The 18,653-nt window shown below is 43.7% G+C and overlaps 1 protein-coding gene across 3 annotated transcripts in view; it reads left to right on the plus strand.

The window, feature by feature from the left end:
• The window catches only part of LOC111245734 (uncharacterized), a 61,757-nt gene that overhangs the window by 40,971 nt on the left and 2,133 nt on the right, over nt 1–18,653 (plus strand). For 2 of the 3 annotated variants that reach the window (XM_022794443.2, XM_022794444.2), the window contains exons 1-2: nt 364–1,237; nt 18,047–18,621. In XM_022794443.2, the coding sequence (XP_022650178.1) occupies nt 716–1,237; nt 18,047–18,621 (1,097 nt within the window). In that variant the 5' untranslated portion in view covers nt 364–715. Of the gene's footprint in view, nt 1–363; nt 1,238–18,046; nt 18,622–18,653 lie in introns of those variants that run through there. The other variant, XM_022794445.2, reaches the window with a different exon arrangement.

Below are 18,653 nucleotides of genomic sequence, written 5' to 3' on the forward strand. Positions count from 1 at the left end.
CACAGGCCGTATCTAAATGTTTGGTGCAATGATGCTTTATCGACAACGGGAGTCAGTCATAGAAAAGTAGGCTTGAATTGGAGACTAAATCTGTCTATATGTAGCACGTAGTATATATACATATACTGCATTCTGTGTGTATGCAGAAGTAGGAGCTAAAGAACAGAAACCCGCCATCCGGCCGCGGCAGGGTGTCGGGCGTTGGTGTTGCTGCCTACCATTTACAACTTGCGGCCTACACGACCCGACAAGATGCGATCACAGCGCCAGTGGAGAGCGGTAGTAGAGGCGGTGGGTACCGGGAGCCTGTTGTCGGCCTGCTTGGCTGCCTAGTAGCGGGGGATTGGATCGGTAGCCGATCACTAGTGATCAACAGGAGCCCGTTGAAAGTGGACGTGCGACCACAGGAAGACTCGAACCAACGCCTAACAAAGATGTTGAACAGCCAACTACTAGCCTGTATCCCGTGGGCAATGTCACCAATAGATGTATGCCAGACTGCTAATTGTTGAACAATCCTAACCGTGCTGACACTGACTGGTGGATAGTGACAGTGCAAACTGCTCGAGAAAGACACGCTTCAACAAAGGATTACACTTCAACAGGATTTTTCTCTAACATAGGCACACACACACACACACATACACACACACACACACACAAACATTCCGTCGGTTAAAAGTGAAAGTGTTGTTGATAAGCAACTGGTGTCAGAATGACAACTTTGAACAACTTTAACTTCTCACGACCACGATGCGCTGACTCCCTTCCAAGGGTGCCTCCGTACAACGAAAATATCCATGTTCAACCACTATACCCTCAGGCCACAGGATGTATGCCCCCAGGCTGTACTCCCGTAGCTCCGGGCTTAACGGAGTACACAGAAATTGAAAATCGGCTCCGATCAACTGACCAAGGAGGACGCCGTTCGGGAACCCAAACTCTCGGCCGCTCGGTGACTGCAGGCACCATATTTGGGGTCTATGGCGTGTCAAGTGACACTGCTACCTCCGCCCACGTCGGAGTCACTAGGGGTAGCACTCTCGGTGCGCAAGGCCGAAGTACCACAAGATGGTCCACAATGGCAAAAAGAAGCTCTTTAGGGCATGCTTTATTCCTAGATAAAGGCGGTAACGCTCTGGATGACTTTTACCGTGGCATTGACATAAAACCATCGCGGTGTATTGTTGGCAGGCAAACATCCGCTCGGCCCCACCATGTCTGTTATTCGCTACAAGTGAGTCAACTTATTTCTTTGGAATATTCTGAAATATTTCTAATTCTCTGTTATTCTATAGGTCTGCAACGGTAGCTAACGTTTGCTGAATTATTAAATTAAAAAATAGATAACCTACTGTTACCAACTGTTAGCCATTACTAGAAAAGTTTATATATAGGGTAATGTATGTAACAGTTTGTTGAGGACAATCCTGAGATTTCATTTAACAAATATAAATCGTGACTAATGGGGTGAAATGTTACCGTTAAAATGACTCTGCTGTACAAAACCGCTCCTATGACCCAATTACCTATTCAAGTTCAAATACAGACCAGACTATACCAATTTAACTTCCTCTTTATGCACTTTTTTTTTTATTTCACCTGTTTTTTCAACGCACAGAGAGATCTTCTTTTTCTGTCCTTCATTTTTGGACAAAAAGACCTCCAATAGGTATATATGTATAGAAGCCGACTTTTCAACAAAATTATGCGTTAGATAAATAGCCGAGATCAAGTACTTAGCAGATGTCAACCGGCGCATTGAGCGCAATGTAGGCGTCAGTGTGAAGACTTTATAATGAAACGTAAAAAGATTGACTAGTTGTCTACAACTGTGTGCTAGCGAAACGGTCTATAAGGGGTTTCGTTTCGCCACTGTTGTAACATTACTTTGTTAAACTTCAGTTAAAGTAGTTTGATCCCCACCGCCTGCTGCTGACATAGTGTAGACAGACTGACTGGTACCGTTCTACAAACAGCACCGATAAACAGTAAGCGTTGAGTGTCAAGACGCTCACATACGCTGACTTGACACTTAAATCAAATCTTTCGAAGCAGATCTTTGGATAAAAGACGCGGCAAGCTCACCCGCTGATGGTACTAAGGTGAAATAACACGGTTTGAAGAGGAGTAGCTGCGACGATGATGAAGCCCTGTCTGAAATCTTCTTTCATCGAGCACGCGGACGTTAAGTCACGCGGTCATTTGGCCTTACAACAGATCGTTGTTAAGGGCAGTGCGTTATCCCTTGCGATTCGTGTCCGTCGAGTTTTTCCAAAAGCGCTGGCATCCCTTGCGTTACAGCGAAGCTTCATTGACAACTAAGTAGTAGTCCGTTAAAGAGCTCCTGACGCGAATATGCGGGAGACGCATCAGGAATACAAGCGATGCTGCTTGTGCATACTTCAAACACACAACACAGGTGTGTTATATATGTGCTTTTTAAAAAGCACATAGTATACATATATAAATATATAAAGTGATAAATAGAAGGCTTGAAATAACTTGCTTTCGTTGTTTTGTACTTGCTTTCTTACTGGCTGGCTGTTTTCTTTAAGCGTCTTACTGGCTGAATTGAATATAATGAAAGCATGTTCATTTGTGAAGGTCTAGTGATCATGACTTGATCAAAGACCGTCAATTTGCAAGGAAGCTCCAAATAAACTGGCGGTATTGACAGATAGGGAACAGAACATCGTAAGTTTTTTTCTACCACCTCGGTTACATTCGTAGTACCAAAGAGCGTCGTTAGCTCCAACGCTTACCTATATACATGCATGCTACACGTGCCTGTTGTTACAGATGTATCTGTTACGTTTGGCAGCAGCAGCAGAACCCTCATTCTAGCAGCCGAAAGCAAGGGGGCAAGTCAATGGTAAGAATGAATCGCAGGCACAGATATGAATGTAGAACGCGAACGCTTATCGACATTGGTGCTCCTTAGATTTTGCAAAACCCAACACACATGCACAATAGCCGCTGCAGGGGCAACGTGTGAAAAAGTTGAACGTGCAAGTGGCAAAACTAAAATGAAGCAAGATTCATTGTGAAGAATATATGTTCACGGCTCTTTTTTGTTTCGTCGTTCCGGTAAAAATTTTCAACATCTTTAACCAATGATATCTACAAGGGGCGTCATTAGAAATCAAGCACTTAGCAACGATACTGCGGTCCTATTGTAACCTGATGTTTCACGACGCCTATTTTACCGGATAGCCTTGAAGGTGTTCTTTGAGATCATCGTCAAATTCACATAGTTACCCTCACGTTCTGTTACTTTTTTAAACTCGACCATAATTACAAAAATCTGAAGGATGACACAGCTATAACGAGTGCTTATGGTCCTGCGTACCCGTGCTAGGCATCGCGCTGTTGTTATGCAAGGATCGAAGAGAGCATTCTATGTGTAATCTACAAGGTTGAGGTGGATACTCTAAGAGAACCTCTACGCCAGGCGCACGTTTATAACATTTACTCTGGTCATAGTGCCGACTACAATGATCTTCGTTTACGGCCCCGTATTATTACTATCGGCGTCATCTGCTTCTGCTCCGATATTTCCTTTGACCGCTATATCGTCCATAGTACGTAGTGGTGTTAGTTGCTTTAGTTGGAGAGGGCAGGCCAATGGAGCGAGGCAGAGGATTCGGAGCCTCGCTGTCCTGCCGAGTTCAACCTGCTCCGAAATACCATCCGAATCAAAGGAAAAAAACCCATACATTCAGCCGATTTAGCCGGGGCCCCATCTTAAGGAGCAGGTTGTCTAGGCTACGCTACTTGACGCTTCTCACTCGACGATGCCTTCCTTTTGCTTACTTGCGTTCGCTGGCTCGTTCCGTACCTCAGCTATGGAGTACATTATAGAGGAACACAGTACGTTAGTTCTAGCAAACTTGCTCTCGTACGCCCAGTACTAGTAGTAGCAGCAGTACCAGTTATGTACTGGATTTAGGCCGCTGGCCTGAGATCAGATCTACCAACGACTTGAATGTAAAAGAAGAGAAGGACAGGAGTGGGGGGCTCGTTTGTTGCTGCTTCTCACGATATGGCTACATCGGCTTACAATGAAGTCGATTGCTTATTGCAATACCTGTGAGACTAAGGATGTGCGGGCTTAAGTCGACCGACCGCGATACTGGTTGACCCGAATAGCCGATCCGGGTCTGACTATCCATAGTACCAACTGGTGTACATACGTGCTCTCTACTTGCTACTGTGGTTGCTGCTGCCGCCTGCGATGCAATTCGCTCAAAAAAATGAGGTTTTCTTCTCACAAGGCCGTCTTCGTCGTGGCCGTTGTTGTTGTCAAAGGAGGCACGGGGCGTCTGTGAGATCATTACATTTGGACAGAGTCTCTTTATATCATTTACTCACTATATCGCTAACAATCTACGGCTTCTTTTGCTTCGTTACTATTCATGCTAATTGGCTTCAAAACTGCCAAATTGCCTCTAGCAGTAGCAGCACTACGAATAGATAAAATGCCAACGCGTAACGTTGTTATGTGCATTACAAATGTAGAAGGAAGCATAGGGATTCCAGTGTTTTCCGAGAGAGTACGATCTGCGCAGTCTGCATCTAACCATCATCATCGTAAATAATTTACATTAATGTTAGAACAATATATTTAGGTATGTTTTAGAATTAGATCCTACCACTTATTAGTTCTGTTAGTACTGTCGTTGGAGGAGGACTGCTGAAAGATGAAGTTACATACATCCGTATATTTTATGTATGTATGCATGCATTCCTTAATGCGGGGGAGTCGATTTTTTTATCAGAGGGTCAGAAAAACGGATATACGAATGCGTGGATATGGCCAGCTCGAATTCAATAGAATGTCGTTGGTTTTTCACGTTCGATTTTGAATTGGTTGACCTGTGGGAAGTTCAGTATTCTCGCGATTAGCCAGCGGTCGCTCGCCATATATGTCTACGAAATTTTAATACCATAGCAACACCAAATGTAAACTTGCACGTAAGGAGCCATAGGGCAGCATAGTTCACTCACTATTGCATATTCAATCTGAAAAACCGTAAGAGTTGTATGTACCATGCGGCAATGAAATGCAGCGACGCAATAGCGTCGATGCTATCATTGCCTTAACCAATGTGCCCTAACCAGTCATGAATCACCTTTGGACGCATGGGAGCCTTAAACGGAATCTATGGCTTTAGCCCGGATCATAGCTTTAGAGACATGAACGGAATATATTGATGACGGTGGCGTCGTAGAACGACAAGGCTAGGGTGGCAGCCTCAGCGAGAACGGTTCCGTGAGGTGTTCAATGATACTGGTGAATCGCGTGCAATCAGGCCGAAACATGAACGTTTGTTGGCCATATGCGTAACTACCAGTGAGCAAATGGGAACTAGTATCTAATATTGGGCATTTTACTAGGCAGCCGGCAGGTCCCGCAGATCCGCCTCCGTTTCCGCTGTCTTATCGTCTATCCATCGTATCGAGTCGAAGTCGCAGCGGCGCAAAAGTTTTAACCGCTGCTCGAAAATAGCAGATCCCGGCCTACAGCTGATGACAACAACAACAACAACAGCAATAAGGACGATGACACTTGCTAACTTCGGCACTTCAACATGAAAAACCTCCTACTCTGTAGTTTTTCTCCCTCTTTCTTCCTTGAACACCCCTCTGTCCGTTCCCTACTTCGCCACATTTCGTGGGTGAGCGCACGATGAGGGGATTTCCTAGTTGCAGGCTTCTTTTACAGCTTAGGCCTCCTAAGATCCGTCTGATAGCTTGTTTGATAGCATGCACCGTATATGCCTGCGAAGTAATTATAGATTGTCGTAGGTGATGAAAACAGGTCCTGGACTGGCTCGAATTGATCGGCAACATGTGTGTTTTCCTAACACGTTTTAGTCATACAGCCAGTGTTGTATATAAGTGTTTAGCTGCCTAGCTGTAGTACAAGCGTAGGTTTTTAGCTTTTTTTGGCTTGAGTTAACTCAATCTGGTCGGCTATACTCAATAGGTATGCAACTGGATGCTAAACTCTTTATACACAACGTGTATTTGTATGTGTGTACGCATACGTATGCATGTATACGCATTATACATATGCATAGGTGTGTTCTTTTGTGTTTGTGTATGTATGTCTAAGGATCGTCATCTTGTGAGCTTTTTTCTTTTCATCTTATTCTACTACGTTAAAGAGGCAGGGCAGGGGAGGCCAGGAAGCGGTCGATCGGCCCATCGGTCAGGCCTAGCCAAGCAAGCAAACGGACAGCAACGAGCCAGAATCTCGTTGTACTCGACAGCGGCAGCAGGCTACTCGCTGTTGCTACCGCTACTACGACTACAACTGATGCGTTTGCTGTAAAGGAATGTTGGTAGCTGGGGGCGGCAGGCGGCATTGGCAGCCCAACCGGGGCTTGCTGTTCTTTGATGGGTTTGAGGTGGCTGCTGTTTCAGTTCACTTTGGCCAGTTGGTTGGTGAACATCTGGTGATTGCGAACTGCATCGCCAGTGACGACGACGAAAATGACAACAACGACATTCGCTAGCCGGCTGGCTAGCTGGTTGCCTGACTGGTTGGTTGCCATGCTGGTGCTCTCGAAGCAGCTTTTGTTTGCTTCCTCTTTATCATCGTTTTCTTCGCCTGGGACAGAGCATTTTGGGGGTAGCGCGATGGCAGCAGCAGTAGTAGTGCGGATGGTGATAGTAGCTGTAGTGGTAGAGCGGATATGAACAAAAGGATGGACAGCAGAGCTACAGAAGACGAACTGGTGGTGCTGAACTACACGGACACACACTTACTCGCAGACAGAACTTGAGATAGACACATGGCCCATTCAGCGCAGTCAAGGTGGCTAGAGGGCGGTGTAGGAAGATGCTGAAAATTGCCTGCCACAATGACTGGTAGCAAACAGGCTGCCCTGCCGGCATAGTACAGACAGGCACACAGAAATGACGACGACGTCGTGCAGACAGGCAAGCGACCGGCGGGTTTGCAAGATAGATAAGATTCTGGATAAGTTGTACCATTGCTGCGCTTACTGTTACCGCTACTAGCTGTAGCGTGAGAGCGACTAGATTAGTGCTGCCGCAGACGCTGGTACGTCTTGACATGATGGGCCATAGCTAGAAGTTGTTGAGCTTTCTCTACACCTTTGTGCGCATGTGTTACTTTCGCAAGCAAAGCTCTGCTGAAGATTCCGATGCGAGCCACATGTAAGCTTCTGCTCTTGAATATTAAGAAATATCCAATACGATTGCATTCATGCCTAACTGAAGCATTTATATCTCTCCGGCTAACACACTTTTCTTCTGCATAGGCATTTCTCTAAGATGGGAAAATACTGTAACACTGCTGCTAGTCTGGTGTCCCATACATTTCTCTTTGTAATTTTTCTTATAGAATGAATGTAAGGGGTATGTAGACATTATCAAAGATGTCCGATATCTCAAGCATATCGGAATCCAGAAAAGGCTCTGTAGGTCAGTGCTGCTGATGTGATGCGATACGCATTTATTTTGTTGATTACATGGTAGAGCAGCAAAGAGAAAAAGGGAAGGGAGCATTGGATGAAGACGGGACGTTTTATGATGGCTAGATCTGTTACATCAACGTATATTAGAAAACGGGCGCAATCGTTCAATGGACCACGACTGCTAACGATTAAACTGTGCTATGTTCACTCTAGATAGAGATGTAGCTATCCCAGCCCAGTTCGCAGAGAAGAACTTGTTTATTAGATGGAGGCGCGTACAACTGTGCGAGTGTGCATGCATGTGCATCTCTATGTTTACTATAAGGGTAAAACACAGCCTTAATCTTGGCGACTAAGCGTCTGAACAACGTCATTCGCATGCTTATCTCATGATTCCGTTTGAAGCGCGAGATTCACAGCGAATTGAGTCCGAGATTACCCACTTATGTTTAATCTATAGTGCGCAACAGCAGTTATGAAAGTTCCACGGTACAAATCGATTCCGATATTTCAGGGAGGCCGTTTCTGCATGGCAGTCTTGAGTGAAGACATTTGGTGATCAAGCTGTGGTCACAAGGCCAGATTACAAATTGTTGACGGTCAATAAATTCCACTGCCAATACTACCCTGAGAACACTGTTCTCATTTTTGTAGAAGTCATCTCGCATTAGGGTCCTATTCACATTCCGTTTCATTCATAATCTATAATATAAAACTGTACACTTACCACAAAAGTTGTCTACACGTATTCTCAGCGTGTACCACTCATAAAACATTTAATTAAGTGAGAGGACCGTTTGGGTCATGAATAGTATAACGATGTCGCCATTATTTTACTTAACAATTTAACAGCAGGCTGTAACTCATTATTGGACCCATTTACGCGTACCGCACAATAAATAGTGGTTGCGTAGAGTTGTTCACTGTTGATTACAGGCAACAGTAATAATCTATAAAAAAAAATTGCAGAGTAATAATGATATGTTTATTTTTTCAAGTTGGTCAGTCACATAGTGTAATTGAGATGTAACTATCAAATCGTGCTTTTTAGAAAGTATGCTGTGTAAAGCCTGATACCTTGGTGCCCATTATGTTTCTTTATGAAAAATAATGATCTTAATCTGAGTAGTAATGCAGTAAACCAAAGAAACTGTATGTGGCTGCAATTTAAATGGAAGCATCCTGGCATCTGTCGTTTCGCTTGTTATATATTGGAGACCATTGGTGCCGTAGTAAACCTATTATATATTTACTGTCACATATACACAAAATCATAGAATATTACCTCTAAGAAAGTATTAACTGTATAAGAAAGGCTTAGGTTCAAATGGAAAGTACATGTCTAGAATTGAGACACTTTTCTGCGTTGCGGTTAGCTCATCAGGTTTATGCACAATAATTGGTCAGTGTCAAGGATTTTCATCTTCGACTTTTTTCGCTCAGCGGTATAAACATTGTCTAGCCCTAATCTCTTACGTATATATATATATATATATATATATATATATATATATATTTGTATACGCATTATATTGTGATTGTGTGTGTACGCTCAGTTTCTCTCTAATACGCTCTATTTGTATGTCTTTGTTTTATCAACAAATGAATTCATGTTGGTGAGTAGAGTCGCTGTCAGTTGCTATGGTCGTGCACGCTGTAGTTTCTCAAGCTACAAAAAACACAAGGTTCGTAGAATATGCGACAACCACCCATATATATTTATATGTTTCCATCCATGTGTAATATAATGGATCGAGGCGATTCGGCTGGCCAGCACGATACCGTCACACCGTTTATTACCAATAGGGCAACAGAAAAATCATCAGCATTATCATAAGCCAGAGATCACATCGCCCTCAGACGGTCGGGCTGTGTATATAGACATCTTCTATATTTTTATTAAAGAAAAGCGTCCCTATCTTCTCAAATGAGGACAAAAGCTGATTTCACACGTTTAGTAATATCAGCACGGGAGGCGGTGGCACAAGTAGGCAAAACGTTCTTCTTTCTATTTCTTTCCACCAACCGTCACACGACTCTTCTCTGAACACCAACTTCTTTCTCTTTTGTCTCTATTCCCCCATACACACCCCCATATGCCATCCGCCCGTCTATTTCTTCATCACGGTGTTGGCCGCCTGTTTCGGCTACTGTGTCTCATCTTTTCTTTTGGTCCTCGCCCCCCTTCTTTACCTCCCGGTGAGAACAACAAATAGCGAACTACGCACACAAAGGCTGGTAGACATGCAAAAAACCTGACAACGTCTCATAGGAGTTGCTGAGCCTCGTTTCCATGATGCAGCAGAAAGAATACGATGGGGGAAGCATTTAATTGTATAATGACTGTCCTATGTACAGACACATTGACCTATTTTTAAAATACGTGATCTCGTATATGATCCACGTATTTTTCGCCCGATGTTATAAAAGTAATTACAAAGTGGTGGTAAATTATATAATTGATTTATATGACATTTTTAATCAACGCAAACGAAAAATATTTATATGCCTGTCATTATTTTCAGCGGACGCTATTTCATACGTAGAAGCTTTAAGCCACTAACTGCTAGCACCTCTTAACGTCGTCAGATGATGGACAAAAATCATATGAACTAGAATCCAATCGCGCAGTATTATGTGTATCTGCCACAAGCTACATCGACGCTTAACATTCAGTGCTACTTATCGTAGCTGAATAATGAGTTCCCAGGCGTCTCTGGAGGCTTAATCAGGTTCGATGTGAAGGAGGTGAGGCGACACCTTGAGGACACCCCGCTCACGTCTCTCGGCCTGTATCTGCTTTTATGTGCCGATGCTTGGTAGCAGCAGTACGACTGCTATACGGGTTGTCTTATGATAGCTTACGATTTCTTGGCAATGGGCTTAACAGCGGCAACACAGACAACATAACGAGCGAGAACGATTCGATGAGTAAGATGGCTGGAGAGCATAACACAGACTCAGAGTTTAGTTCTGCTGGGAAGTGAAAAAGGGAATGCGTGCCATTAATACACCTTGCTGGACTAGATTGGGGATAGAAGGCGAACGACGCTGCTCTTGTTGCCCGCAGACATGACCACCGTCATCATCACAATCATAGTCATCACTACATCGGCTGGCGCTACTGTCGCCGCATATGTACTAAAAACTACAGCATACAAACTAAAAACAGTTGAGTTGAATTGAATAAGAATTCAAAGCATTTTTTTTACAGCGGGTGCCACTCGACCCAGCCTCCATGCTGGCATCACCCCGTGCGCTCTCATCTACTGGCTTTACAGGGTTGATGGGAGCGTATAGGAAACTTATAAGGGTGGTAGTGAGGATGGGGCGAGGTTATATGAAACGCCACAGGCGGGTGGCTGATGGCTAAGAATCGTAGGGTCACACCATCTGGGAAAACGGCGCCAGTGCCCTCCCAACCGACGGTTAGCACGACAGTACCCACATCAACGATAACGGCAAAAGCGAGGCAAAGTATATCCCTGCTATTAAAACGCTCGTTGAACACCCACCGCTAAAAAGGTACAGTGGATGCATGGGGATGTCGTGTTTTTAAGAGGAGAGCGTGCGAGAGCTCGATTGGAAATTTCGACTGCGCATTACCCTTGATCGGGAATAGCTGTTCGTGCTGCTTTTGATATTTTTGAAATTAATTTGGGCGTTGTATGTAAAGGTATTACGCATGTAAACAAGCAGCGAAAATATCGTTTTCGTCACTTATTATAGATATCCAAATAAGTCTATGATTAGAAACCTTTATCAAAATATAAGATCGTGTCTCATGAATTGGTAGATTCGGAATTTCTATCTCATTCTTCTAACTGCGCATAGGCAAACATTACATCTCGTCCGAGTTTTTAGCGTGGTTGCCATAACACGTCAATCAATAACAACATTTAAACCGCTTTTAAAATGACAACAGTTAATTAATTGGTGCCGTTGAAAAAGCGGCAACAATAATAACTAGCAAAAATCTAAATAAACTATTATGCAATCGAACAATGTGCGCGAATATTAGAAAGGCCCGATACTGTAACGTTTATTCAACCGAGTGGCTATCACGTGGGGTATACACAGTAATTTGTTGATGCGTCCACATCTGCAGATACCCAGCCAGGCCAATATGTGACGAAGGGTTATTGCATCGCACACGCTTTTCGCTGATTCACATTATTGAAATGTATACCTCCAATCGTTTATGATTTTTGTTGCCGCATTCTTCGTCTATTCTCGCAATCATACTTTGATTTTATCTTGAGACGCTTTTTCTATCGTTCTCAATATGAAAATCAACTACACTTCTACACTAATTTGTTACGTTGACTAGATAATAAGGACTTGGTTAAACTGAAGCTATTCTTTTAATCTCTCTGTTTCTAACAAACGCCTACGCACAGTGTCAGAATTATGTAAGTTTTTTTGATTCTTTTTTTTTCATTCAACAGTCCGATCTATTCTACACGTTTACATTACTGGCGCCCTTCGGCCGTGACAAAACGTTGAAAACACAGTGGTTACTACTTTCTCACAATTTCCTGGACGCTTCGAAGAAGAATCGGCCCTGTCAAATGAAAAACCTGCATTTTTCCCTCATATTACCCTTTAAATAAAAAAAACAGTAGCAGAAACCTTAAAACAGCGCGTGCGAGTTTCATCTAAACTTTATTCTCATATTTATCTGCATTCGTCAGCAATTAATAAAAAATATAAAAAACTGATTTGATAAACCGTGTTCAAGGAAGGACAAAATTATCAACTGAAACGTGCAACACAATTTACCGTCAACGATAGTAGCTTTTTCAACATACATATATATATATATATATATATATACACTAAAGGATTGACAAATAATAGTTTGTGTGAGACTTTCTTTTAAAAGATAAACCAACGATGCACAGAGATCTCGTGTTACTCTTGTGGAAAGGTTTTCATATTGTCCATATGTATATATATATGCCCGTGGTCGAGCAGAACTGTCGACAATATGGTACCGCCCTTGAAATAGCTTGCGTTCAGGTAGCTCTTCATTCCAGCCAATTTCGATCTTGACAAAGAACACATAACACAGGGTAGCCAATGCAGTTGGACAGTTAACAGTTCTTTGCAGATCTTCGTGCCCGCGTCACCGTTCGAACAACAAAGAATGGATCTGCTTGGCCAAACAGCCATTAGCCAGGACGCCAGCAGCAGATAGCTACTACGCCACACCATAGCAAGCGATTAAGAGCTCTGTAAAAGCCGTGTTACTCAAATAGTGTTCTATTTAGGCGATTGTTGCCTAGGCATTGGACCATTGAACAAACGTCCGGTAGTGTTGAATGCTCTACAACTCGGGACAACTAGTTTGCGACCTGGTCAGCCGGCCACGCCATAAAAGAACTTCGCTCTATTTGTCGCGCACAGAAATCCGTTTAACAATAAAAGAAGTTAGAAAAAGCAAAGAAATATTACTAAAGGATTTTTCACGGTAGGTGTTTCCAGAAGAATCTTAATTCTTTTGAATAAGTTAACCTTTCGTTGATATACATTGTATTAACTATCTTCACAGCGGCGTCTGGCTGTGCTTGTGGATGCTTTGTTGAAGTAGTTAGAAGTGTAATAATGAGAACAACAATAATTATAGCTATTAACTATAGGCTTGTATCACTGGCCTCAGCGCAACGTCACTACATTATCCGTATATACGAGCCATGTGACACCAAAGCTTTCAATATCTTAAATACTAAACACGGCATTTTTCATCTTTTAATTGAAATATCATGCTAGAATGGGCTAGTCAGATCACTAGTAAGCTAATTATTTGTAAGGTAGTCTGTCATCGATGAACTCCAATAGGTAAGCCGTTTTAAGCTGATAATGAAACATATGTATATATCTATGGTAATGCATGTGCTAATGGATGGGCGCTGTTTAAACATGTCTTCGCAAACATCAGCCGGCACAGTGATTTCTTCCTCTTCAGGCTTTGGTTCTCCTTCTTTGAGTAAGACTTGTATTATCGTGGCCTTCGTTTATTGGATCAGTTTTGGAAGCTCATAAAGCCTATAATCAGCTTTTCAGATATTGGTAGTTTAACGGATCGCTTAGCAAGCTTTTATCGTCTGTACGAATCGTCACTTTGCGGCGCTGAGGTACGGGACGAAAGTAAGAGAAAAGTAGATAAAGAAAGAAAGACGACCGTATGTAAATAGTTGAACGAGAGACTGACTGTGTCGGCCGTTGCTGTCTGCGGGCATGAACAGAACGCGGCTTGGAGAAGTTTGTTGGACAACAGGATAGATAAAGTCAGAGGCGAAACGCAGAAGCCTACGACGAAATCGAGTCGTTATGAGACGGCATTAATTTTGGAGGCAGAAAGAAAGAAAGGCGAAACGAATAGAAAGCGCGTTTCCTGCTTGTCCGCCTGGATGTGTGTGTGCATGTCAACCTGTCCCTAGTTTCGATCCACTTCACGTCGCCTTACGGCGACCCGTAAGGCTAAAAGGCTAGAATAGAGATCTTAGCGGGTTGGTGACCATCCTTGAGAAAAGGACTGGCCGTGTTCACCAGGCTATCGCTCCGAGTCATTGTACTGCGGACACCATTTGAATACCACATATGCATGTCCGCAGCCTCACAGTTCTACAGGCAGCCTGTTCTCAATGTCTCACTCACTGACACTAGGTCGGCAAGTATGAGCCGATAGTTAGCAAGGTGCATCACCACAACGACCGCGTAGATACTCAGTCGTAGTCTACCTAGGATAGATATCCAGCCTGAAAGCCGGCAATTGGTCGGCCTGTTCTGGGGCCTCCATATCGCCGGCAACTACTCTTTGCTCGACTTATATTTAGAGATCTACTACTACTACAACTGTCCGTACTAACTCTGTTCGCCCAATGGAGCGACCAAACGAGAAAATGAGTGAGTGATTAACTGACTGAGTTGTTTGCGAGCGCGCGGCGTGCGTGCGTGCATCTGACAAAAGCTGTATGAGTGAAGGAGGCGAAATGAGAGATGTGTCAAGATGTTCTTCTTTTTCAATTCTCGCTTCCTCCTCGTCAATGGTGACAATCACCTAGTAGATCATCTACCAGGAGAAGTTGGAGAAGAAGGAGAGGGAAGAGGAGGAGGAGTAGGAGAACGACGACGGTGACGATGAAAATCAACCATCGCCCTTCGTCTGCTTCTCTTGTTTACTGATTGTGCGCTTAGTTTCCACAGGCACTGCTACTATGTAGTGGAGCCAGTACGGCGATCCTTCGTGCATTCTGCTGATACGTCCAGACTGCGCCAGTCCAAATTTGGCCGGAGGCGAAATACATGTAGTGTAGGTAGAATAACGATGATGATGGTGATCATAACTCTGACTTGATATGGCTGTACATTTCGAGGCTTGAAACCTGCTTTTGTTTCAGTTAGGGCCATTTGATGTTGAGGAAAGAGGCTCATTTTCCATTTTCGAGGAGTGGAGGAGACAGCGGCAGCAGGCGCGGCAGTGCCGAGACGCTCGTTTGGGCGGTTGTCTTTGCTTTTTCGGCTGCCGCTTCCAATGGCTGAGGTGGTCGGAGTAGTTAGTCTGATTGTCTGCTTGTCAGTCGCTTGGAGTGCACCACTGCCCGGGAAGTAAAAATGGAATTGTGTTGTTATTGGCGGTAAGCGCATTAATACTTAGAAGACGTTATCGAGTCGAGGTCGAGGTAATAGCAACAGTACCCTGGAGTTAAGAACCTTTGAGTGTTCTAAACGTCACAGCAACGGCGAACTAAACGGTAGACCAAAACGATTCAACAGGAAGAGGTTCGAGAGAAAGACGGATCGGTTTCAACCAGAAAGGAACATCGCTACCAGCAGCAGGACAGTTGAAATAAGGAAAAACGATGGGTTAGAATAGAAGGCTGTAGAGCAGCCCAAGAAAGAGACACATAAAGGAGGAACATGAACCAAAAAGTTAGGTTGAAAATGGGTCTAAAGTGATGCAGACGCCAGCGGCGCGGTCACAGCGGCGATTGCGCGACGGCTATAACTGTAGAGAATGTAGTCGACTCATAGTGCCTACCTGCGCCGGTTCAACCTAGGACAATATGAATAGGAACGATAAAATGGTTTTTGCTTTTTCTCCAGAAAGCAGAGCCGAGTAGAAATAGACACAAGAAGAACGAATGATTATAAGATGAATTCAAAAGGACGGCATTCACTTAAATGGCTTCTTGGGCGACGGGGCATAACTACACAGACTGTCGTTATCTCTTAGTCATGTCTTTTCCTTCGTCTACATAATGCGTATAGATAGGTACGTAGTAAGGAAATAAACACCAATTCTACTATATAATACATGCGTACTTTCATCTTATGACCGAACAGCAGAGAATCAACAGAGTATCAAGAAGAAAGCGAGTTAGACAGTCAACATCGATGTCAGACCGGAGCCATGCTAGTCGTCATTGTCGGCGCTGCTGCTGCGGAACAGCGCACCCACTTTGTATTATTCTATGTACCGGCAGAGGTTGACAGCTAGAGAGATCTCGCAGCACTGCTTTACCTCATTTTACTTGGCCTTGCCTTGACGGTGCATATCGTAGCCCATCGGTGAACGTCAGTATTCATTTACTACTGATAGCTTCCTATTCGGCACATTATGCAGATAAATCGGCGCTGACGTTGACCCTGCTATGCAAAAACGGATATCTACTCCCCAAGAAGCTCCAGAGATGACACTAAAAATAATATACTGCATTGCTGTGGTGTCATTTTAGCCAACTGGAACGGCTTAGCCAAATCCTACATATCAGTCAGCTACGACTTACGGGGTTGAAGTACAACCTAATAGGAAAGAATATATAGTATATGCGCACAGAAAATATGTATTCAAGCAAAGCACATATTTTTTAACAAGCCGTTTCGATGTGCTCTAGAGCGTTTGGGAGGCGGGTGTAGATTAGGAGCGTTCGCCTTTTCAATTTTAATATGTGTCAACGCAGCAGCAACTACAGAAGGAGCAGCGTTAGTAACAATTGTTATTGTAGCAAGTAGTTGTTGGCTGCTAGCCTTGTGTACGAGTAGTAAATAACACAGTTTATTAGTCGACTCTATTCAGTCACAGAAGGCTACGAGAAGCAGCAAGTGAGGGAGGGAGAGAGAGAGAGCAAAAGTCTAAGAACGTGTCAAGAAAATAACGACGTGCAACCATGAAATCGAGCGACGATCTGTTTCTGTAGCGGCCGTAGGCCTCCGTTTACAGCATAGAGGTTACAGGATTGTAGCAACTAGAGCAATGCAGTAAATGGCCCCAAACGCGAATACGCATGAGTACGTAACGACAGATGAGTACAGATTATAATCAAAGGCACGCTACATAACTACGTAGGTAAAAAAAAATCATACGTATGCACACTCACTCGCGCGTAGAGTCCAATCGTAAAAGGTGATGGGCTGGCCTCCTATCGTTATCTTATATTAAAGGTTAAGAAGTCAGAAACAGTTCTTCACATGCCGAAAAAGGGGGTGTCTACAGTAAGTGAGCTCGTCAACGATTTTGCGATATTTCATCGACTTCGTCGACAGTTCTGTTTGTCTATTATACGCATACGTATAGGATATTGAACGCAGAGAATGTATGGTCACATGTATCCGGGTGCATTTTCTCAATGAAAAATAAAGAAACGTATGCATATGTAGAACCTCAATGCTGGTTTCTGCCAGTCGATGAAATATCCATAAACCTCGCAGCAAGGAGCTGAATTTGTAGAAAGTTACACGGATAAAACGGACTACCGCGCCCTTTTACAAACATTCATTTTCACTCCCCAAAAATGTTGCGTAGCGGGGGCCCCGTTTGGTTGGCCTTAGAGACCCACCGGCTCAGACATCGTCGCTGATTTCATTGACGATGTGCCACCTCTTTCTTCATGCGTCTTCCTTTATTTCGTCGTTTGCGTGAAAAAATTGGTTGTTATTGTCAACGTTGTTGTCTGCGGCGCCTCAAAAATCAGCAATTTTGCTACTGTCGAGCAATGGTGGTCGTCGAATCAATCAGCAGTCAGGTTTCGTGAAACGCATTCATGTACAAGAAAGAAAGGCATCTTCATCTTTCCTTCCCTTTCTCCTAAGGATTTGGGCTGATCAGTAAAAATCTTAATGGAGATGATGATGGCGGCTCATGAGGAATGTCACAAATCACGTATGCGAAAAAGATTTGCCACACCCCGTCAAATATATACCTAATAACACAAAAAAAAACATGGAAACAGATGAATCCTGTAGATATTTTTGTAGCTACATGGTCTTTTTACCTATCACAGAGTGCATATCGTATGTGTGTTGTCTTGAGATGGTAACGAACATTTGTGTGTATTAGTCAGCTATATAATGTTCACGAGCGTATTTACGAGTTCCTCTAACTCACTAAAACTTTGAAAAAGGTTTTTAGAGTCAATAATATAGGGCACCCATAAGTACATTATTATTACAAGGTAGCAAAAATGAAATACGATAAGTATAAAGGGATTGAAACGCTGAGGTGCACAATCGCTATTACTTTTATAGTAACACCCAAAATAAGCCGTTAGCTGTGATCTGATTCGATCTTCGATTCTTTCTTTGTTCCGCAGTGTCCCTGTCAACCGGCGTCATCATCCGTTTCGATTGCATCTCGTGCTGGCGCTCCTACCGCGCCAACTATTGCAACAATCTCAGATAATCTCCCTCCATCCGTGTCAGCTTACTACACGCGGCAAGTTCAGCCGCAAGGACCGATGCAACAGGAAACTCCAACAGCGTCCTTCGACCTGGAACGGTTCCGTCGTCCTGTCGAATCACCCGCTTTAAGCGAATCACACAGTTCGTTGGCAAGCTCGCAACAGCAGCAGCAGCTGCACCACGGACAGCCTTCACCAGCGCAGCAAAAGTTAAACAATTCTGGACCTCACCGGAAGGATGGCTATCATGATCTGGAGGAGACATCATCAGAGTCTAGCTCAACGCGAATTCCTTCTCGTATGAGCGGAGATCCGAACGTCACTACTTCCACAGAAAACGACACTCGTCAGCTTATGAAAGGAGGATCGGACAATCCAGCCAATAGTCCTCCACCACCTTACTCGGCCTACTGCGCTGTGCCCTCATTGACAACAACTACCACAACGACACTGATCCAACATGCGATTCTGCCGAATAAGGAAGAAAGGTATTCATGCAGATCTGGTAATAACAACTATA

Source organism: Varroa destructor, unplaced genomic scaffold (genome assembly GCF_002443255.2).
Source record: "Varroa destructor unplaced genomic scaffold, Vdes_3.0 BEIS01000002.1, whole genome shotgun sequence".
Lineage (NCBI taxonomy): Eukaryota > Metazoa > Arthropoda > Arachnida > Mesostigmata > Varroidae > Varroa > Varroa destructor.